Source organism: Rana temporaria, chromosome 1 (assembly GCF_905171775.1).
Source record: "Rana temporaria chromosome 1, aRanTem1.1, whole genome shotgun sequence".
Lineage (NCBI taxonomy): Eukaryota > Metazoa > Chordata > Amphibia > Anura > Ranidae > Rana > Rana temporaria.
Window position 1 is genome coordinate 242316669 of NC_053489.1, and position 23604 is coordinate 242340272.

General features: G+C 45.1%; 1 protein-coding gene across 1 annotated transcript in view; it reads left to right on the forward strand.

Moving 5' to 3' along the window:
* SEC14L2 (SEC14 like lipid binding 2) overlaps window positions 1-17776 on the forward strand; it is an 85375-nt gene extending 67599 nt beyond the window's left edge. The window contains exons 11-12 of the mRNA XM_040352039.1: window positions 9481-9650; window positions 16480-17776. Of these exons, the coding sequence (XP_040207973.1) occupies window positions 9481-9650; window positions 16480-16622 (313 nt within the window). The 3' untranslated portion in view covers window positions 16623-17776. The remainder of the gene's footprint in view (window positions 1-9480; window positions 9651-16479) is intronic.
* The last annotated feature ends 5828 nt before the right edge of the window (window positions 17777-23604 follow it).

The following is a 23604-nucleotide window of genomic DNA, read 5'->3' on the forward strand; positions in this document are numbered from 1 at the left end:
AAGTAAAGTAATATTGACTCTGTCAATAGAATACGGACTGATCTTTAATAAAAATATAGATTTTGGCCAAAAGTATGAAAACACTACATGATTTGCAGGTTTGAAAGTGACAACATGTTTCGCTTTGAAAGCAGAAGTCATGCAAAAAAATTTTGCTTCCGCAGTGTGATTAGACACTTGGCTAACTTGTGGGAAGTCTCACTTTTGACATTCAATGTGTGCGCAGCTAGTAATCCAGAGTCATGCCAGAGCTTACTGAGTTTCAAAGAGGGCAAATTGTTGGTGCTCCCTTAACTGGCGCCTCTGTGACTGAAGTTGTCATTTTATTTGCGGGAATGCAAGGTACAGTATCAAAGGTTATGATGGCTTATACAGTTTCCTGGGAAAACGTTGTCTGATAAGCATAAGCACGATATGACATGGTTAAAGTGTTACTAAACCCAGTAATATAAAAATAGTTCATCTGCCCACTCACAGTGCCCACAGCTTATAAAACGTATTTTTACATTAAAATACTGCCACTATATACCTTTTTGGCTGATCTGTATACCACGGTCACATCATAACCTGCAGAGTTTGTCCAGAGCTGTGTGTTCAGGTAGGAGGAGATTTCCGCTATAGCCTGTATACATGCCCACATGTGTGTTGTCAATATCATGTGACCTAGTTAGCTCTGAGAACAAGGACATGTTCTCTCCAGCAAAAAGACACAACTGAGCATGTGCAGGTTGGCTATCCTGCCTGTGTGTTAGCTGGCCTTCCCCAGATAGACAGTGCAGGAGGGAAGGATCTGTGCATACAGGATCAAATAGCCTTTTTTTACTTTAAACAGTATCTTATCTTTATTGTAACAAAAAATAACAATTTACAAATGGACTATATGCATAGGAAATGTCAAATATGCATTGACGATCTTACCAATGGTTATCTCTTTACAGACATCTCGTATATATTATACTACATGCTATGACACGCATTTACACATTTACACATATATCAGAAAAATTATTAATAATAATAATCCTGGTACATAGTTGACATATGTTTCCTCAACACTCAGTCTCCATTAGATAACAGAAATTACGATGGAGGGCAATATGCAGGTATGCAGGGCCTCCATCAGGAATTATGGGGCCGGGGGGGGGGGGGGCGTGAATTGAGAAGTGGGGGGGCCACGGATTGGGGGGTTGCCCTGGCAGAGGCGCGGCTCTAGGCTTTGTGAGGCCTTAGGCAAAACTTGACATGGGGCCCCACTCGCACCCATGATGGAGATAATAAGGACAAGAGCCTCTTCCCCACAATGCTGGCCGGTGGTTGTGGGGGTCTGCGGGCAGGGGGCTTATCGGAATCTACAAGCGCCGTTTAACAAGGTGGCCCCCAGATCCTGTTCTTTAATAACTAAGGGGCGGGGGCCACCCGGGGAGTTCACCTTGTGAACCCGCCCCCTTGTGACATCATTGACTGAGGGCATGGCTGGGTCATTGACGTCACAAGGGGTGGTGTCACTGATAATCACTGGTTGTTAGGGACGCTGGCATCCCCGCTCTTGAGTCAGAAAAAAATATATAAAAAATGGGGAGGGGGGGGGTTGCCATCCGGGCACCTGAGGACCTCTGGGACCTTTAATAAAAAAAAAATATATATATATATATAAATTTATGTAAAAAAAAAGGGGGGGTTGCCATCCGGGGCCCTGGGGACCTCCGGGCCCCTTACAAAAAAAAGAGGGGGTTGCCACCCGGGCCCTTGGGGACCTCCGGGCCCCTTACAGGTGTACTGCCTGTACCCCCCTGATGGCGGCCCTGTAGGTATGCAAAGAAAGGTTCTCCCTGCTAACTAAGGGTTTCTGTGGCTTGTATCCACCTATCCCCTATTTATATGTGTGTATGACTGTGTGTCCTTAGCGTGTCATGATCCTCCGGGGTAATAATGACCGCACCAGCCAAGTAGATACTGGCTGGAAAAAGCGCCCAGAGGCGATTCAGTTCGCATGCGTTGCGCTATACAAGTCATTCATTCATTCATCCCAAATTTTATTGTATTTTGATGGACATCCTCTGTGCTTATATATGAGTTTTTTTTATATGGTAAGCTATTATTTACTTCTGCTACCCATGTACTGAGCTCAGGTGAATTAGGTCTCACCCACTGTCTTGCCAGGACTTTCTGTGCAGAAAAGTGTTTCATTTAGAAAGATTTTAGTAAATCTATCCATATCTGGTTCTGGGTATATCCCCAGTAGGCAAGGTTTGGGATGCAGTGTCCATTGTATCATGTAGGAATTGTACCACTTGTGTCCAGTAGCCTCGTACCCTAGGGCAGCTCCAAATTAAGTGATGGAATGTGCCTAGTTACACATTGGGCAGATAGCAGTTTGGTCTCGTTTGTACGTAGATATTTTAAGAGGAGTAAGATAGGATCGGTGGAGTATATAGATCTGTGTGAGGCAGTCGGAAAGTTTTGGGGATACTAGTTTGCATGTGTCAAGGCCTTCACTCTATTCCTCATCCTCTGTTGCCCCCACGTCCCCCTCCCATCTGGCCTTCAACGCATATGCCAATGTGGAGGATAGAGGTAGCAGTAACATACTAAAAAAAAAAGAGATTTGTTTTTTAGAGTCAGAGCTTCGTATCACTTCCATTTAGGGATTGATGTCCAGTTGGGGGGTACCAGTCGCGAATTGTGCTCTGAAGGCGTGTTGGATTTGTAAGTACCTGATGAACATGCGAGTTGGTAACTCATATGCCACGTACATAAGGTCGGAATTTTCGACAACAAATATTTGAGAGCTGGTTCTCGATTTTTCCGACAACAAAAGTTCTTGTCGAAAATTCCGATCATCTGTGACCAATTCCGACGCACAAAAATCCTACGCATGCTCGGAATCAATTCAACGCATGCTTGTACGTGACCACGTTCTTGACGTATTGAATTTCCGACAACATTTGTGTGACCGTGTGTATGCAAGACTAGTTTGAGCGAACAATCCGTCAGAATAAAATCCACGGTTTTGATGTCGGAATGTCCGATCATGTGTACGCGGCATTACTTGGACCTGAGTCTGCCGAAAATTTTTATTTCTCAAAGAGCCTTTTTACACAATGCAGAGGATTAACCCCTCCACAGTGAGTAGAACATACATGCTATTCTGCATATACAGACTGATTTTACTAAACTAAGTGTACAAATCAGCCTATCTACACTGCTCACCGCTAAGTTACTTGTAGGTTATAAACTAATCAGGTAGACATTACACACAAAACTGTGCTAATCCCATTAACCACTATGATTGATCCAAAGGGGTTAAAGATACAAGGATTTAAAAGCTGCTGTTAAAGCGGTTGTATAGTACATTTTTTTACTTTTACCTACAGGTAAGCCTATAATTACGGCTTACCTGTAGGCAAAAAGAATATCTCCTAAACCTGAACGGTTTAGGAGATATTCCCCTTGCAATAAGCCTCTGACTTCAGCGGCGCGTGCGCACAGGGGATTCTCGGCTGAAATCCCGGCAGACGGCGGACCTTGCCGGAAAGAAGTCTCCCGCACGCATGCGCGGGGGTGACGATATCGCGGCTCCAGCCACTCACAGCGCTGGAGCCGCGATACCCGGAAGACACGCCGAAGCAACATGTCGGCTCCCTCAGCATGGACCAGGTGAGATACCGTACCGACGCCTTGTTCTAAGGTAAGTATTTCATAATGAGCTAGTATGCGGTGCCTTTTGCCTTACAGGTGTATATAAAAAAAAAGTGTCAGCGGGTATACAACCGCTTTAAAGAAAAAAACTATAGAATGCAATAACACAAGAAAGTCCATTCAAATCACTGTATAAGTCCCATGTTATAACAACGCTTGTACCAGTCCATCAAATTTCTGACCAACAAATAGTTCTCAATATACGTAATGATGTAATGGCATTCAATGAATAAGACTCTGAAGATAGCAGATGATCCTAATAGTTGTCAAAGTGCGCACCAAACACCCAGATCTTCACCACGTGAGGCACACTCCCCTAAGGGGTTACACTCACCAGCGCTTAGTATATCACAGGCAGGGGCGGACTGACCATTGGGGCTCTCGGGCACTGCACGATGGCCCCATGCCACTAGGGGGCACAATCAGGGTTGCCAGGCTCAATAAAACAAGGGACAGTAGAGAGAGATTTTAGCTGCCCTGCCTCTGCACTGCCTCCTGGCGTTGTGACCATCTGTAAGCCCGGGGGCCCCATAATCTTCTATTGCCCGGGGGCCCCATGAGTTGTCAGTCCGTCCCTGATCACAGGCCTTAAAGTGGTACTAAAGCTTTGTGGTTTAAAAAAAAAAAAATAACAAACATATCATACTTACCTCCACTGTGCACTTCGTTTTCCACAGAGTGGCCCCGAACATCCTCTTCTGGGGTCCCACAGCGACTCTCGCGGCTCCTGCCCGCAAGAGCTAACCCCCTCTGGGAAGCTCTCTTCCAAGGGGGGTTACCTTGCAGGGCACGCTCCCGTGTGATACAGTCGGCGGGCCATAGCCGCTAAGTGTATGACTCGGCCCCGCCCCCGACGCGCTGTGTCATTGGATTTGATTGACAGTAGCACAAGACAATGGCTGCGCTACTATCAATTATCCAATGAAGAGCTGAGAAGCCCGGGCAACAATCGAGCACGTTCGTGACGCGGGACTTTCAAGGGCTCAGGTAAGTAAACGGGGGGGCTCGGGGTCGCTAATTGTCAGATGATTTTTCACCGTAATGCATTGTATTGAAAAAACATGTACCTTTACAACCCCTTTAAAGATAATCCTTATGTCACTTTTAAAGGAGAGTCATCAGGAATGTGGGCCGGGTTAGAGAATGTGAATCACTCTAGTCATATAAAATCATGGAAAGAAAAATTCCAACATAGCGTAATCCTGTTTTCACACATTTATTGTAAACCAAACCTGACCCCCAATCCACCGTACAGGAGAGCATCAGTTGGTTTTCAATAAATGTGTAAAAATATGTTGACATTTTTCTTTCCATGATTTTATATGACTGGAGTGATTCACATTCTCTAACCTGGCCCACATTGCTGATGACTCTCCTTTAAAAGTGACATAAGGATTATCTTTAAGGCCTGTGATATACTAAGTTCTGGTGAGTGTAACCCCTTAGGGGAGTGTGCCTCACGTGGTGAAGACTGATTTCACTGTTGTGGGTAATGCTTTAACTGATCGAAAGAGACAAAATAACATTGCGCAGGATTGTGACCTAGATTTTGCATTAAGAGTGGTATCACATTCTATTATCCACCATCCAAGACTTATATTGGTAAATTTCCAGGATAATTCAGGCCTTCTTGGATGCCAAAGGTGCTCCAACATCATTTTGGGTAACGATTTTGTTCTTTTACCATACTTATATCCATAATTTTGTCCAACCCCTGTAGCTAGGAATCACACGTTCTATTGATCTCTATTCTTTGTAATGATTACATTGTTTAAAGCGGAGGTCCGGTTAAAAAAAAATAAAAAAAATTTAAAGTCAGCAGCTGCTGACTTTTAATAAGGAGACTTAACTGTCCAGGGTGCCCGCGATGACGGCAGCCGAAGCCGAGAAAACGCTTGCGTCTCGGCTGCCCCGCCGCCATCCTCGGTGAGGGAATCAGGAAGTGAAGCCTTGCGGCTTCACCGCTCGATTCCCTACTGCGCATGCGCGAGCTGTGCAACGTGAATGGATGCTGTCTCTTGGGACACACACAAGGTCCCAGAAGACACCGCTCCCCCATTCCACAGGAGGCAGCCGAGGAGCAGAAGAAAGAAGACGGGCCGCGGATCAGGAAGTGGCAGATTAGGACGATCTGCCTAGCAACAGGCACTTCAGGTATGTATAAAAAATAAAAAGTGGCCCATTGAGCTTGAAGGAGCCAGAGTCAGTTATTCTTAATCATTGCTTAGACAGGTAAAGCTGGCCATAGATGGATCGACATTCTGGCCCGGGTTAAGCAGGAACCAGCTGAATTTGAATCTATCTATAGCTGTTCCTGTTCATGAAGGCCTGCTGGAAAATTTCTATTCGATCAGCTGTAGTGCCGATCAGTGTATTCTGACAGCGGGGGAGTTCTGCTGTCAGAATACAATGAGACAGTGGGGAGGATTTCCGTATCAACATTGAATGTGTGGATGGGGGAAAAGGGTCACTTATTTTCATTCAATCTGACTGACCCATGTATTTTACTCTGATTATTTCTTCTTACTTTCCTGCATCTAACTAATTGTTCAGTTCCTGGCAGCATTGGTTTGAGCTCTGCAATATTAATAGAGATTGTCTGGACATTTTCCACTTTCTTCTATCACAGAACTATTATCCCGTAACATTTTTGCTTTTTTGTAACCCATGCATTATCACACTTAAAGTGGAAGTAAACCCTCCTATCGTTTTCAGCCAAGGAAGAGGCCATCTTGACCTCTGTTTAATCTGCAACTGCTATGATGCTGTACATGTGACCTGTTATGAAACCAGCCATTGGATGGTTTGGCAGTTTGGTTGACAAACAAATGTCACCGCTAGCATTTCCGGCATGCCCGGGAATGTTAACTGTTTTTGTAACTATCAAATTGAAGGGTTTACTTCCACTTTAAAGGTGATTATTGCTTAATGTTTAGCAATGTTGTCTAACATCAGGGTCCTAGATTGCGTACCTACCAAAACTATATTGAGCTTGTACACTTACTGGCCACTTTATTAGGTACACCCGTTCAATAGCTTGGTAACACTAATCAACCAATCGCATGACAGCAATTCAATGCATTTAGGCATCTAAATGTGGTGAAGACAACTTGCTGAAGTTCAAACTGAGTATCAGAATGGGGCAGAGAGGGGATTTAAGTGACTTTGAAGGTGGCATTGTTGTTGGTGCCCATTGGTTGTTGAAGTTTGTAGTATTTCAAAAACTGCTGATCTACTGGGATTTTCATGCACAACCATCTCTAGGGTTTACAGAGAATGGTCCGGGAAAAAGAAAATATCCAGTGAGCGGAAGTTGTGTGGATGAAAATACCTTAGAGGTCAGAGGAGAATGGGCAGATTGGTTTGAGATGATAGAAAGGCAACAGTAACTCAAATAATCACTCATTACAACCAAGGTATGCAGAATACCATCTTTGAATGCACAACACATGGAACCTTAAGGCAGATGGCCTACAGCAGCAAATGACCACACCGGCAATTCGCACATGCTCACCAAAATTGGACAATAAAAGAGTAGAAAAACATTGTCTGGTCTGATGAGTCTCGATTTCATCTGTGACATTCAGATGGTAGGGTCAGGCCTTTAATCAACTGTTCAGGCTGCTGGTGGTGTAATGGTGTGGGGGATATTTTCTTGGCACACGTTGGACCCCTTAGTACCAACTAAGCATTGTTTAAACGCCACGGCCTACCTTAGTTTTGTTGCTGACCATGTCCATCCCTTTATGACTACAGTGTACCCGTCTTCTGATGGCTCCTTCCAGCAGGATAATGCACCATGTCACAAAGATCAAATCCTCTCCCCACTGGTTTCTTGAACATGACAATGAGGTCACTGTACTCCACTGGCCTCCACACTCGCCAGATCTCAATCCAATAGAACACCTTTAAGATGTAGTAGAACAGGAGATCGTATCATAGATATGCAGCCAACAAATATGCAGCAACTGCGTGATGCCATCATGTCAATATGGAGCAAAATCTCTAAGGAATGTTTCCAACACTTGTTGAACACTTGTTCAATCTATGCCGCGAAGAATGATGGCAGTTCTGAAGGCAAAAGGGGGTCCAACCCGGTACTAGCAAGGTGTACCTAATAAAGTGGCCCTGTGAGTGTATGTTTGCCATGTTTTCATTCAGGTGCTCTGATGTCCTCCATTAAACATGTTAGAAGATATATTTCCTTCTGCCTAAAGTTGGCCTTATGCTGGCCATACACGGTTCGAATTTTGAAATAATTTTCTTTCGAAAATCGTATCTAAAAATTTTCGTATGAATTTTGCACTGTTAGTGCGCTGCAGCAATAGCCGATTTTCGTGCGGCAATCAAATTTTAGGAATTGGACATGTTGGAATTTTTTTGAAAAACAAACGATTTTCTAATCATTGATGGGAGAATCGTGCAAGAAATGTAATAGAGAAAAAAATGCGCATGTGCAAGAAAAGAAAATTCCCGGAGAGAAAAGAAGATTCCCGGCCACGAAAATTATTTTCTGTAGGAACATGAAGGCTTGGTTGGCCGAATTTCAAAAATCAATGGTGGCATCATCGGATCACAAAAAAGACTGCAACAAAACACTTTTCTTCAGTAAATGAGCATGGGTTAGAATCTTCATTACCATATATACTTGAGTATAAGCCGAGTTTTTCAGCACATTTTTTTGTGCTGAAAATGTCCCCCTCAGCTTATACTCGAGTCACCTTTTTGTGCCTAATCTCCCAGACTTTGGGGACCCGGTACCGGACAGCTGTAGGTCCCCTAGACCCCAAACTTGGCACACATGTAGCCCCACTCTCAAAGTTTGTTGTCCAGGGGACCTACGGCTGGGGAGCACTGATTTTTCAAACCCGGGCACCACTTCTATAGACTCCCATGTTAAACGGTCATTTGTCCGGTGACTTTGGGGACCCGGTACTGGCTGGACGTAGCCCCATTTTTCCTCTACACCTGTGCAAAATTTGTTGTCTGGGGGACCAACGGCTGGGGAGCACCGATTTTTCAAAGCCGGGCACCCCTTCCATAGACTCCCATGTTAAACGTCAGTCTAGTCATGGACACAGGGAGGCATGGGCACAGTGAGGTATGGACACAGTGAGGCATGGACACAGTGAGGCATGCACATGGACACAGTGAGGCATGCAGATGGACACCCTAGGCTTATACTCGAGTCAATAAGTTTTCCCAGTTTTTTGTGGTAAAATTAGGTGCCTCGGCTTATATACGGGTCGGCTTATACTCGAGTATATACGGTAAGTTAATATTACTTGCTTTGTCTTCCTGTCCCAGTGACGACGACTCTCTGTTACAGGGACAGAGTAAAGCTAGTCATGCACTAGTAGAATTTTATTTGATTATTTTCACAATAAGAACGTTTGTTCAATTTTTTTTTTCTTAATCGTGAGTGGGGTCAAATCGTGTTTGTTTTTGCTCGCAAAAAAAATTGAAGGAACAGCATGGAAGATTTTTTTCAAACAAATTACTGTAGTTTTTATTTGGGAAGGTCCATTCACTAAATGATTTTAACCTTGATGATGGAAATGTGATTATACACTGTTCATTATGATTTTCAAAATGGGAAAATAAGCTTTTTCTATAAAATACTTTTTCTTTTTTTTTGTGCATTTTTTTTAAATCAGATTTTGTGCAGTAAGAGGACCTGCAGGTCAGAAGTCACTATATGTGCTTGTGACATCAAAAGCATTGTAGATTATTTCTGTAAATCTATCGATTAGTCACTAACCAATAACTGTGTTTACACAGGTGGCAATTCCAGTCTGATGGTGGTGATATTGGGTTTGGGGTTTTCCGAAAGACCAAACCAGGAGAGAGACAAAAGGCTGGAGAAATGGCTGAAGCTGTGCCAAATGAAAGGTACAATGCGCATATGGTACCAGAAGATGGGAGCTTGACCTGTCCTGAGGCTGGAACATGTGAGTCCAAGAGTGAACTGTGATATATACAACTAAACAAAAATAAACGACTGCGCTATCGGTGAAACAATTGAAAGTGTTTAAATACAGTGAAAAATATATGACAAATAAAGCTGCAACTTCCTGTGAGAGACACACAACTGTAAATTATAAGATTGAGCTGCGCTAAATTTAAGTGTATTACATACAGTAGAGTGAGTAACATTGAAGAATGAAATATTATAATAGAAACTCTATCTGATTACATGAGATATGATCCCAAGTTTAAATGTTAGTTAACAATAAAAAGTCAACAATGAATAGTCCATATAGTATGAGTGCTTGGCCAATAAATGAATGGTCCGCAGTGACACACACATCACCCCAGAAGATGTGAAGAGATTAAAGATGCAGCCTCCACCTCTGCACACACTGCCGCTTACCAGCTGTAAATGATCTCCTATTATGGGAGATCACAATTGCTTTTGACTTATTACCCAGCCTGGGCCTTTATGTAGCACACCAATGATCTCAGTGTCTTCACCAATGGAGATCCTCATAGGTATGTATATCCAATTGGTTCCCATATGAAAAAAAAGAGCTTCCATAGTGTAAAATCCTTATAGTTTTATTAAAGGATAAAAATAATAGCACTTACATTTATGCAGAAAAAACGGCATAAAAAAATACAGAGCTGGCCGACTTTCGATTGCAGCTCATCACTCCAGGACCTGCGTATACGCGGTGACGTCAGCACGTCGCTCCTCCCTACGCATTTCATCACAGAAAGGGCAAAATCTTCCTAACGGTGGGCCCAAACAGCATTAAAAACTGACAATCATTCTTATCCCTCTCTACTCTATCGAAAACTAAAAAAAAAAAAAGTTTTGCCTTTTAGTTATACTTTAATTTTGAATATTGGTAAATGCCTTGAAGGTAAATGTGGGATGCACACCTGACTGGTGTAACCGTATACAGCTTACATTGTCCACAATCTACAAGTATGAAATTTCGACAGGGATTGGGCTGTTTAGGGCTACCTGTTAATACATATGGGTATGACCCTGACAATCCTTTCTCTTCTCAGTTAGAGGGAAGGAAGCCATTAACCACATTGATATTGTGTCATGAATATGCATCATGTCTGTCTGCCTACCTGATCTCCATGTGTTCATTAGAGGCAGATCCTGTTCTGGTTTCCCTTCTTATCACTTCCTCTTCCTGTATGGCTCCACCCTAGTCCATCCCAGGAAGCCTATATTAACCTTTGCTCTACAGGTCTGCAGTGCTGTTCAACAGTGTTCCAATGCTCAGTTCCTGTCTGCAGTGTATTGCTAGTTCCTGGTTGCAGAGTGCTACGATCATCTTCCGTGTACCGTTTTGGCTTGTCCCCGACTTCCCTGTCTGCCTGTGCCCCTGACTATTTGCATGTTCCACGGTTATCCTTGTCTGCCTGTTGCCCTGACCTCGGCCTGTCCATCACCACTGTTTGCTGGCTGCTTCCCCCTTCTCCCTGCGGAGTGTGACCTGAGGAATCCCGGGAACGCGACCTGGACCCAGTTGTGGCCAAGACCATCCCTACCACCAAGGGCTCTGGTGAATACAAAACTGGGTCTTAGACTCCGCGCCCTGGGTGATCTTGGGTCACGCTTCCTCCCTGCCAGCAGTAGTCGGCTATAGGGTTCACTTCCCTGCGGTGCATCCCTGACCCCTACAGGGTGCACTTGTCACCTGGCCACAGGTGACCTGACAGTTTGAACAGCCATGAACCCGGCCGACGTGCCGCTTCCTGCAGATGACCCATTACAGGGCGTTGTTCACAGACTCGAGACGCATGAAGCTAATCAGGCTCAGGTGATGCGTTTCCTTCAGGATCTGGCTTCCCGCTTTGATCAGCTTCAGACCTCGTTGGGAGCCCCGAATCTACAACCCCAAGTACAACCAGCGGCAGCGGCTGCGCCCGTCGCACCAGTCGCAGAGTCGCATTCACTGAAGCTACCACCTCCAGTCCGTTTTTCTGGAGACTCCAAGGCCTGCAGGGGGTTTCTTAGCCAGTGCACCATCCATTTTGAACTACAGCCTCAAAACTTCTTGTCTGATCGGGCAAAGGTAGCCTATATTATTTCCCTCCTTTCCGGTGAAGCTTTAGCCTGGGCTGCTCCTATGTGGGAGAGGAATGATCCGGTAGTTTCCAGCCTGTTCAACTTCCTAAAGCTCTTTCGGAACATCTTTGAAGAGCCGGCTCGGGCCTCTTCAGCAGCCAGTGCTCTGCTACGTCTCCGCCAAGAATCTCGTTCAGTGGGTCAATATGCTCTTCAGTTCCGTATACTCTCTGCTGAATTGAGCTGGAACAATGAGGCCCTGGTCGCTACCTTTTTACATGGCCTCTCTGACCAAGTGAAGGACGAATTAGCGGGAAGAACCATCCCCGTCGGTCTGGACGATGTCATCTCCCTGTGCAATCAGATCGATATTCGTTTTCAGGAGAGGTCCATTGAGAAAAGACACCAGCACTCCCTAGGTCGTAGTCAGTCTGTGCTTCCCTCACTTCGTCCCGTAGACCACCCCCTGCCTGCTGAGGAACCTATGCAGTTGGGCCGGACCAGACTAACACCCGAAGAACGTGCTAGACGCAGAACTCTGGGCTTGTGCCTCTATTGTGGAGGCAAGGGCCATCTTCGTGCCTCCTGCCCGCTTCGCCCGGGAAACGCTCAGGTCTAATACATTTAGAAGGTGGAGTATTGGACCCAGAAACATCACCTTCCCGTCTGCTCCTTCCGGTGTCCCTTCATGTAGGCACTTCTCCCCTATCGATCTCTGCATATCTGGATTCCGGGGCTGCCGGCAACTTTATGGACTGGAGAACTGCTTCTTCTATGAAGCTTACCCTTTCACCCCTCACTACGCCGCTGGTAGTCTCGGCAATTGATGGCACTATTCTCCCAGGGGGTCCTATTCGCTTCCAGACACTACCCATTAGGATGTCGATAGGGATTCTCCACCAGGAGTGGATATCCTTTCTCATCCTACCTAAAGCCTCCACTCCCATTGTATTGGGCCTTCCTTGGCTACAGCTCCACTCTCCCCATGTGGACTGGGCTTCTGGGCAGATTCTGGCTTGGGGTCCTTCATGTTTCTCGTCATGTCTTTCCAAGGTGACTCCTAAGGGGGAACTTCCGGTTGCTACCACATCAGTATCTTCGGATCTTCCCACTGCTTACAGCGATTACCGGGATGTGTTCTGTAAGAAATCAGCCGAGGTGCTTCCTCCCCACAGATCTTTTGACTGTGCCATTGACCTTGTTCCTGGAGTAATTCTGCCCAGGGGTCGCACATACCCTTTGTCCATCCCAGAGACCCAGGCCATGTCTGAGTATGTCGCAGAAAACCTTGACAGAGGTTTCATTCGGAAATCGTCATCGCCTGCAGGAGCAGGGTTCTTTTTTGTTGCCAAGAAGGATGGTACCTTGAGACCCTGTATTGATTATCGAGGATTAAACGCTGTTACTATTAAGAATCGTTACCCCTTACCCTTGATATCTGAATTGTTCGATAGGTTGAGGGGTGCCTCCATTTTCACTAAGTTGGATCTCAGGGGGGCGTACAACCTCATTCGAATACGAGAAGGCGATGAGTGGAAGACTGCGTTTAACACTCGAGACGGCCATTATGAGTATCTGGTCATGCCTTTCGGGTTATGTAATGCCCCAGCCGTGTTTCAAAACTTTGTCAACGAAATCTTCAGGGACCTGCTGTACCAGTTTGTTGTCATCTATCTGGATGACATTCTAATCTTTTCGGAAAATCTGCATGTCCACAGGAACCATGTTCGCACTGTACTCCAGCGCCTCAGAGAGAATAATCTCTATGCCAAACTGGAGAAATGCTCCTTTGAATGTTCTGAGGTCCTGTTTCTAGGATGCTTTGTTTCAAGCTTGGGCCTTCGTATGGATCCTGGGAAGGTCTTAGCCATTACCAATTGGCCTCTTCCTGCTAGCCTCAAGGCCACACAGCGCTTTCTTGGTTTCACAAATTATTATAGGCAGTTCATCAGGAATTATTCTTCCATTGCCGCGCCTATTATCGCTTTGACCAAGAAGGGTGCTAATGCCAAAGACTGGCCTCCCGAAGCTGTCTCTGCGTTTCACGATCTGAAACAGGCCTTCGTCTCTGGACCTCTTTTGAGGAGACCAAACCCTGAGGAGGCATTCTTTATTGAAGTGGACGCTTCTTCTGTGGGAGTGGGAGCGGTGCTTCTTCAACTTTTTGAGAAGAGACGTCAACCATGTGCGTTCTTTTCCAAAAAAAATTCTCAGGCAGAGAGAAATTATGCCATCGGTGACCGGGAACTTCTCGCAATTAAATTGGCGCTAGAAGAGTGGCGTCATCTTTTGGAGGGTTCTCCTCACTCCATAACGATCTTCACCGATCACAAGAATCTACAGTACTTACAGAATGCTAAACGTCTGAATCCCAGACAGGCCAGGTGGAGTCTCTTCTTTTCCCGTTTCAGTTTCACGATTACATACAAACCTGGTTCCTGCAACGGTCGGGCTGATGCGCTTTCTAGATCCTTTGACACCTTGGACGAAGATCTCACTCTTGAACCTGAGCCGATCATTCCAACTTCATGCATTGTTGCCCATTCTACCACCCTGGACTCAAAAATTCCTCCTGGTAAGACCTTTGTCCCCACTGAGCTAAGAGCCAAGATCCTTCGTTGGGGACATGATTCCAAGGTGGCGGGCCATGCTGGTTTCCTCCGGTCCTTCCTACTCATTAGTCGTCACTATTGGTGGCCAAATCTCCGCTCAGAGGTTAAAGACTATGTCAAGGCTTGTCATGTCTGTGCTCAGTTCAAATCCTCCACACAAGCTCCTGCTGGTCTCCTCATGCCCTTGCCCATTCCCAAGGAGCCCTGGGCTCACATTGCCATGGATTTTATCACCGATCTTCCACTGTCTGACGGTAATACGGTCATTTGGGTGGTAGTCGATCGGTTCTCCAAAATGGCACATTTTGTTCCCCTTCCTGGTCTGCCTTCTGCTCCTGCTTTGGTCCCCATTTTTGTTCGAGAGATTTTCCGTCTTCATGGGGTTCCTTCTCATATTGTTTCGGATAGGGGTGTTCAATTCACGTCTCGTTTTTGGAGAGCCTTTTGCAAATCCCTCAATATTGCTTTGGATTTTTCCTCTTCTTACCATCCTCAATCCAATGGGCAGACGGAGAGGGTTAATCAGGAGTTAGAGGTTTTTCTTCGTACCTTAGTCTCCGCTCATCATGACGATTGGTCCTCTCTACTTCCATGGGCGGAATTTTCCCATAACAATCATGTGAATACCAGTTCGCAGAGAACACCCTTTTTCTCAGTTTATGGAAGACATCCTCAACTTCCACTTCCCATGACCTGTTCTCTGGATATCCCAGCTTTGGCTTCAGCTCAAGAGTCATTCAATTCCATCTGGAGCGACGTCCATGATTCCCTCCGGGCAGCTGCCGACAAATTCAAAGGCTTTGCTGACCGCCGCAGGCGTAAACCGCCTTCTCTTCAACCAGGGGACAAAGTCTGGCTCTCCACCAGAAACATCAAGCTCCGAGTTCCTTCTCTGAAGTTTGCTCCAAGATTCATTGGTCCATACACCATAATGGCTAAGCTGAATCCAGTTTGTTTCAAGCTTCAGATTCCCAAAAACCTCAAAATCTCTAACTCCTTCCATGTTTCCCTTCTGAAGCCTTTAGTCCTTAATAGGTTCTCTCGTCCTCTCCCCACCACGGCACCAGTCTCTGAGGAGAATCAGGAATATGAGGTCAGTCAAGTACTGGATTCCCGACTCTGTAGAGGCGCTCTTCAGTACCTTGTTCATTGGAAAGGCTTTGGTCCTGAGGAGAGGTCTTGGGTTCCTGCATCAGAGGTCTTTGCACCTCGTCTATTGAAGAATTTTCATCTGAAGTTTCCCTCTAAACCCGGACCCAGGCAGGGAAGGGGGAGGCCTCGTAAGAGGGAGGGTACTGTCATGAATATGCATCATGTCTGTCTGCCTACCTGATCTCCATGTGTTCATTAGAGGCAGATCCTGTTCTGGTTTCCCTTCTTATCACTTCCTCTTCCTGTATGGCTCCACCCTAGTCCATCCCAGGAAGCCTATATTAACCTTTGCTCTACAGGTCTGCAGTGCTGTTCAACAGTGTTCCAATGCTCAGTTCCTGTCTGCAGTGTATTGCTAGTTCCTGGTTGCAGAGTGCTACGATCATCTTCCGTGTACCGTTTTGGCTTGTCCCCGACTTCCCTGTCTGCCTGTGCCCCTGACTATTTGCATGTTCCACGGTTATCCTTGTCTGCCTGTTGCCCTGACCTCGGCCTGTCCATCACCACTGTTTGCTGGCTGCTTCCCCCTTCTCCCTGCGGAGTGTGACCTGAGGAATCCCGGGAACGCGACCTGGACCCAGTTGCGGCCAAGACCATCCCTACCACCAAGGGCTCTGGTGAATACAAAACTGGGTCTTAGACTCCGCGCCCTGGGTGATCTTGGGTCACGCTTCCTCCCTGCCAGCAGTAGTCGGCTATAGGGTTCACTTCCCTGCGGTGCATCCCTGACCCCTACAGGGTGCACTTGTCACCTGGCCACAGGTGACCTGACATATTGTCTGTTATTTGAGATGCAGAAGAAGTAGCATCAGATTATGGGGCTACATAGGAAAATCAGATGTCTTTATGTCTAGCATTTTCAGAGTCATGTGCTTGTTTATGGCCAACTTTATTCACTAATGGGTTCTTATGTAATCAGTGGGTGATGTGATCAGTAAGTCATTTGCTTGTCTGTTAATCCGACACCCCCTGTTTCCTGTTTAGATGTGCTTCGCTTTGACAATACATACAGCTTCATTCACGCCAAGAAAGTTAGCTACACTGTGGAAGTCCTGCTGCCAGATCGCAGCTCTGAAGAGAAGATACAGAAGCTAGAAGAAAAGCTGGAAACCAGCCTCAGCCTCTAAGTAGACACCAAAAATTCCATGAGTGTTGTAAAGCCCATCAAAGACCCTGAAGTTTGGTTGTGAAACAAATAATATGTATGAAGTTTATGTATATATAGGATACAACAAAGTACCTTAAAATGTAATGAGGCGTACCGCAACTTACCCTTTTTGCATTTTAAAGTGGCAACATATTGACTGTGTTTGATTGTCATAGTATCTTTTACATGCTAAAAATAGGCTACTGAAACATTAGTACATAAGGTTAGCACAAAACATAAAAAACATACTTGAAATTGGTGTAACTCAGGCCAGTCTGCTTCATTTTATTCATCCTTCAAAAATACTGAAAATACATAAAAATGGAACTCCAGCCAGACTTTTGGCTAAAATACCTTTGTCAGGTTTGTATCGCTGTATCCCCCCATTAGATCTGTTTAATCTTATTTCCAGACTTTTTAGGCTGCAATAGGGAGAAATTGCAGAGGTTCTACCGCTTACCCATTCTACCCAAAACAAAATGAAGGTTTTGTCTGGAGTTCTGCAATAAGATATACAATAACTTGTCATTTGGATTTATTTTGTGCTGGGTATTAGATGATTGACCATGTAACCCTTTAAAATGCCAACTATGACTGACTGGCAATAATCCTGACATTTAATTTCTTCTTAAATTCTTACTTTTCTGAAATGTTACTAATTTCTACTTAATTTTATTTATACTTTCGTGGTTAAGTATAAGTAATTAACTCATTTTCCCTCTCCATGTATTTCATGCCAGTTGTCCTTCCGTTAAATGACAAATCTGTTATCCAATGTGCCCACACGAGTCTCACACCGATGTAATATACTGTAAATGTGTTATAGTGTACATTTCTGCTTGTTAGAAATGTGGCTTTGTACCTTTTCTAGTTACTTATGCAGGAACAAGGAGAGTAAACTATATACTGTACATGATAAATAGAATTGGGTAATTGGAGATAAATCTAAAAAGGCAGTTAGAAAAGTAAAAATACAGTGGTGCAAAATGACTAACACAAAAGGTAACACTATTCTTGGTACTGTACATGATGGCGAGTAACATTTGCTTGTGCAGCTGTTGTTAATGCTGAACTCCAGGTAAACAGCTAAATACACATATGAAAAAAAAAATATATATATATATATATGTGTGTGTAAAAAGTTTTTTTGTTTTTTTAGAGAGATATGTTTTACCAGCTAACTTAGCTGTTTATCTGTCCATCTAGTCCTGAGATTTACACAGCACAGCCGTAACTGGCAGGGCAGAAGATCTGTTTTTTTACCTGCTGTACTTAAAGCGGAACTTTACGTTCCAGAAGAGGGGGGCGGGGCCAGGGGGGCTGTGTGTCTGAATAGACACACAGAGCTGCGACTTGGCTGCTTGCTGTGGGGGGATCTTGACAGGAGGGAGGGGCCAGGAGCACCGAAGAGGGACCCGAGAAAAGGAGGATCCAGGCGGCTCGGTGCAAAACCAACTGCACACAAGTACAAGACTCCTTTCACACTGGGGCGGTATGGGCGTTAGTGGTATAGTGCCGCTAGTTTTAGTGGTGCTTTACCGCTGTTATAGTGGTGCTTTTCGGCCACTATTGTTGTGCTTTTAACCCCCGTTAGCGGCCAAAGAAAGGGCTAATTGTGCCCGTTTTCATTTCAATGGGCAGTGCGTTTTGGGAGTGGTGTAAACACCTCTCCCGCACCTCCCCAAAGATGCTGCTTGCAGGACTTTTTTTTCCATCCTGCAAGTGCACCGCCCCAGTGTGGAAGCATTTGGGCTTTCACACTGGGGTGGCTTGAGAGGCGCTTTTCAGGCACTTTACAGGCGCTATTTTTAGCATGATGCAGAGCAGGGTGAGACAGTGTATTACTGGATTTTAAACAGCATAGTCACTTATTTTTTATGTTTTACATAGCTATATCTGCAAAAGGAGCCAGCCTGAAGTGATCGAGCAGGACTTCATTTTCTGACTAACGTTCCACTTTAAGTAACACTGAGGCCCCGTACACACGACCGAGTTTCTCGGCAGAATTCAGCCAGAAACTCGGTTCAGAGCTGAATTCTGCCGAGAAACCCGGTCGTGTGTACACTTTCGGCCGAGGAAGCCGACGAGGACCTCGGCGAGGAAATAGAGAACATGTTCTCTATTTCCTCGTTGTTCAATGGCAAAAGTCGGCCTGCCGAGTTCCTCGGCGGCTTCCACACTGAACTCGACGAGGAACTCGATGTGTTTGGCACGTCGAGTTCCTCGGTCGTGTGTACGGGGCCTTACATATCTTGTCCCTCCTCAACCTGTGATTGAACAGTGGTAGAAGAAGCAGCAGACTGATGAGCTTGTTCCTCTGTCAGTCTCTCTCTCCTCCTATCAGCAGGCTCCTTTTAGAACATGAGCTCTGCCGCAGACCTGATGGTGCTACTTCTGCCTCTCCCAGCCTGAGCTCTGCTGTATGGGGACTCCAAGAGGCTCATACGAGGTATAGTTTAGGAATGTACTTGAATTTAAAAAGTAAATACACTTGGGGCATATTAATGAACACCAAGCCACATTAATTTGTGTTTTTTATGTCTGCCTAGAGTTCAGCCTTAATGTGAAACTGATGTCATTGACAGAATATGCTGCTCTATTCACTACAACGCAGTGTTTAAGATTCCAGGCATAAAGCATGCTCAGAGTGTCTTTCAAACACTTTGTTTGCTGAATAGAAAAGGGGCGAGATGCAGAAAGTGCCTTGAACAGTGGGGCTATTTCCCTGACAACCGTATTCACTCAGGCAGCCAATACATTTACTGTAAGGTAACTAAAAGTATACAGCAAAAAAGTGACCATCCAGTCTACAGTGATCTTACGATATACATACGTTGGAGTATTTGTGATTGCCCTCTCTGACAAGCACTTTAGTGTTTTAGGATGTCTTAGCCACATTACTGGCAACAGAGATAAATCATTTTAATCCTTGTGATTGTCATGTCAGTGTCACCTGATAATCAGAGAATTTCTTCTGTTTTAGGCTGTTTTATTTTTTTTATAGTCTAGACTTAACTGTAGCTCAGTGTCATCACAAATGTTGTATTGCCGTTAATGTGGCACTTGAGATGTACCGTATTTATCGGGGTATTGCACGCTCCGGCGTATAGCGCGCACCCCTAAAGTGGACCTGCATTCCTGTAAAAAAAACATTTTAGTACTTACAGTTTTGGTGTCTTGCGCGGCGTCGATCGGCGGCCTCGTCAGTCCGGCGTCCATCTGCGGCTTCGGTGGTGTCCTCCTCGTCGGGTCCGGCGTCCTCCCCGCTCGATCCCCGCTTCCCGTGCCGAGTTTGAACCACTGCGCCGGCATATACCGAGCGCAGTACACTCGGGTATAGTCGGGCAGGCTCGGCTCCTCTCGCGGTCACGTCCTGTGCATCCTGTACGTCCAGGACGTGACCGCGAGAGGAGCCGAGCCTGCCCAACTATACCCGAGTGTACTGCGCTCGGTATATGCCGGCGCAGTGGTTCAAACTCGGCGCGGGAAGCGGCGTATATCGCGCACCCGCTATATACGCTGATAAATACGGTACTTATATTACGGCAATTCAATGATATACATACAGTTCAATGATATACATACAGGAGGGGAATTTGGCAAATCAGAATTTGGGGAATCAGCCAGAATCTATGCACGGCAACCAGTCAGATTTTATCTTTCATTTTCAAAGCTTAATGGGTTAGTTCACCATTACAGAAAAAATTTAATGGTGAACTAAGACTGGACATCCTTCCCACGCCCTGGTCCCCACTGAACTTACCACCAGGGTTGCTGAGCTGTCAACACCCCTGCGGCTGCTCCAGCAGTCTGGGGATTCTTCAGATCTTCATCAGAACTTCCAGGATGGACCAGATGGATTCTGATTGGTCAGCATTGTTATATTGACTACTGGAGCAGCTGCAGGGGTGACCACTCGGCAACCCTGGTGGTAAGGAAGTACAGTGGGGAAAGGGGGGAGGCAAGGGTGTCTGGTGTTGGTTCACCTTTACATTTTTCCTGTAAAGATTAACACTTTAAGGCTTCATTTCCACTGGCGTTTTTACAGCCACTGTTGTTAGCCTTTTTTACAGCTTAAAAACGCCTGTCCATGTTTATTTTGTAAAAAAAAAAGCTTTAAAAATGCCGCGGTCGCGTTTTTGAGCGTTTTCGCGCGTTTTTGAGGGTTTTTTAACGTCTGGCGTTTTTACAGCTCTACTCTGGAGCTTCAGAACGCCCTGGTCCTGCGTTTTTTTTACAGCTCAAAAACGCCTATGCCATTTGCAGCTCAAAAACGCCTATGTGGGCATGATGCCATAGAATAACATGGACAGGCGTTTTTAAGCTGTAAAAAACGCTCAGAAAAGTGGCTGTAAAAACGCCAGTGGAAATGAAGCCTTACTGAACAAACTGAAGACAGAAGCGGATTGGTTGCCATGCACAGCTGCTTCAGATTTATCTTCAGCTTGTTCAATTAAAGCAGACCTAAAGTCTCCAATACTCACCTTGACTGTGCAGGCATCTTCTTGCTGTTTTTTATCAGGTGCCGAGCTGCCTTCTTTATTGGCCAGTGTAGGATGACGCATGATGCACATGTGTATGAGTTCAGTCAACCTGGCACAGACGATCTGTGCCAGAATGGAAACTGAGCTGCATGTGCATTCCAAAGACGACTGCGAGCAGGCAGGTATGTTTATTTCATGTCTCTTAAGCAAAAAGGAGGCTACCTGCTCAGAGGATCTCGTCGGGCCAAAAAGAGAACATGTTCTCTATTTTCTTGACGGCAGTGGGAAAATTTGGCTCGCCGAGATCCTTGGCGGCTTCACAAGGAACTCGACGAGCAAAACGATGTGCTTTGCCCGTCGAGTTTCTCGGCCGTGTGTACGAGGCCTGAGACTTTAGTTCGGCTTTAAGCTTTGAAACTGACAGATAGAAGCTGATTCATTGCCACACACAGATTCTGGCTGCTCCAGTTTTGCTAATTTCGCCTCACTGGTTATTGAGAGGAATTTATCAGAATTGGAGCAGACAGAATCTGGATCAGTTGTTAATTGCAACCAATCAGCTTTTAGCTTTCATTTTCAAAGCTTAGCTGAACAAGCTGAAAGTAGAAGCTAATTGGTTGCCATGCACAGTAGCTCCAGATTCTGTCTGCACCAGTATTGATATATCCCCCACCCCCACCCCATTGTGTTTGTCATGAATAGTTGGTTTCTACCTGAATCACTTTTTTTTTTTTCTTTGTTAAAACTTGAATTTTAATTACCTCATGTATTATTCCTCTCTAGATGCAAGAATAGTGTCGATGTTTTTACATTTTTGTAAATTTGCAAAAGAAACAATATAATGTGTATCCATGCGTCTGTAATGGGCAGCCAACTGTGACACATTCACACAAGTCTAAAGTCTAGTACACACGGGCCAAATGCCATGCGGCATCGGCCGGTTCAATAAAAACTGGCCAACATTCGGCCTGTGTGTATGGCACCATTCGGCAAACTTCTGACGGATGTCCATGCTGGAAAACCAGCAGTCGATTGGCTCCCGATCAGCCTATGGCTGAGAGCGCTGACTGGCGTGTTCTGGCAGGGAGGGCCACCCCCCTGTCAGAACACAACAGCTCAGCAGGGAAATCACTGTACTAACATCGGATTGACCAGCTGGGTTGAATGAAAAAAACAAAACGAATGCTGTGTACCAGGCTTTAGACCGATTTACTACTAGAGACGACACAGATTTGTACATGAAATTTGGGAGGAATTAGAAAAAGGGCTGTTCCCACAGGATCTGTTATACTTACATTGGGATTGTTCTGTTCTATTTTCTTTTCAGAATTTTTCATCAATCAGACAATTTTACGTTACTGTTTACAAATACTGATTAAGACTGGGTTCACACTAGTGCAAATTAGATGCGGTTTCTCCGCATTCAATTCGCAATAGCAGTAGATTGTGACCGGCTTTCTATGGAGCTGGTTTACATATATCCGCTGCAGGTGCGAATTTGCATTGGGTCCTGTGCGTCTTTTGGTCCATTTCAGGTCTGAATTCAGCCCAAAAACTTGGGTTGAAATCGGACTAGAACAGGGACCCACCGGACCCCTGCTGTGAGCCGTATGCGGCAGTAGTGTGAACCCAGCCTAAAGCTGAATTCCAGGCATGCATTGAAATACTTCCATGTAATTATTTTACTTGCCAAAGGATGTGTAAAGCTGGTTCTGTGATTCTGGCACTTCTGCCGGACAACACAGTCAGATCCCTAAAGGAGAAGTGTGGGAATATAAAAAAAAAATTAACATACATACAGTACTTATCTATCTGCAGCAGCATTGATCCAATGCAGAAAGTTGTCTCCCATTGGCTCGAGAAACGGGCAATCACGTAAGCGCTGTTTGCTTAGTTCTCCATTCTGCTCTGAGCAGGAAAAGATGCCTATCAGTCACTACTCCACTGGAGCATCGGGCAGGAGATGGGGGTGGGAGCGGCTGACTCAGGCTCTCAGAAGCACACTGAGAGGCTGATTCAGCTGCCTCTAAGGCAACATGCAGAGTCTTGATTTTCTGTGACGTCTACCGACAGTGGGCACAAGAAAGTGCACTCCTGTGACCCACATGAGATGTATGGCCAAAATAGCTTTGGCCATACTTATCTTTTAACCTCTGCGGCAGAAGGTAACCATCCCTCTCCTAGTCTGTGTGCTACTTCTTAACAGATTACAGGGGACCAATTTCAATACAAATTCAGGTACATACACATCAGTTAATATATTTAAAAAGTGTATCTGTACGGAGTTCAGCTTTAATTGATTGAATTAATTTAAATTCTTTTTAGTTCTGGATCACAAAATAGTTTTATTTCATCTTTTTTGGTTGATAAACCTATTATAATAAGTTTACATGTTTCTGTGTTTTTAACAAAAAACTTTGCTATAGATTTTATTTTTTATTTTTCTTGCAGGCATCTTAGTGCTTTGATAACCCAAGG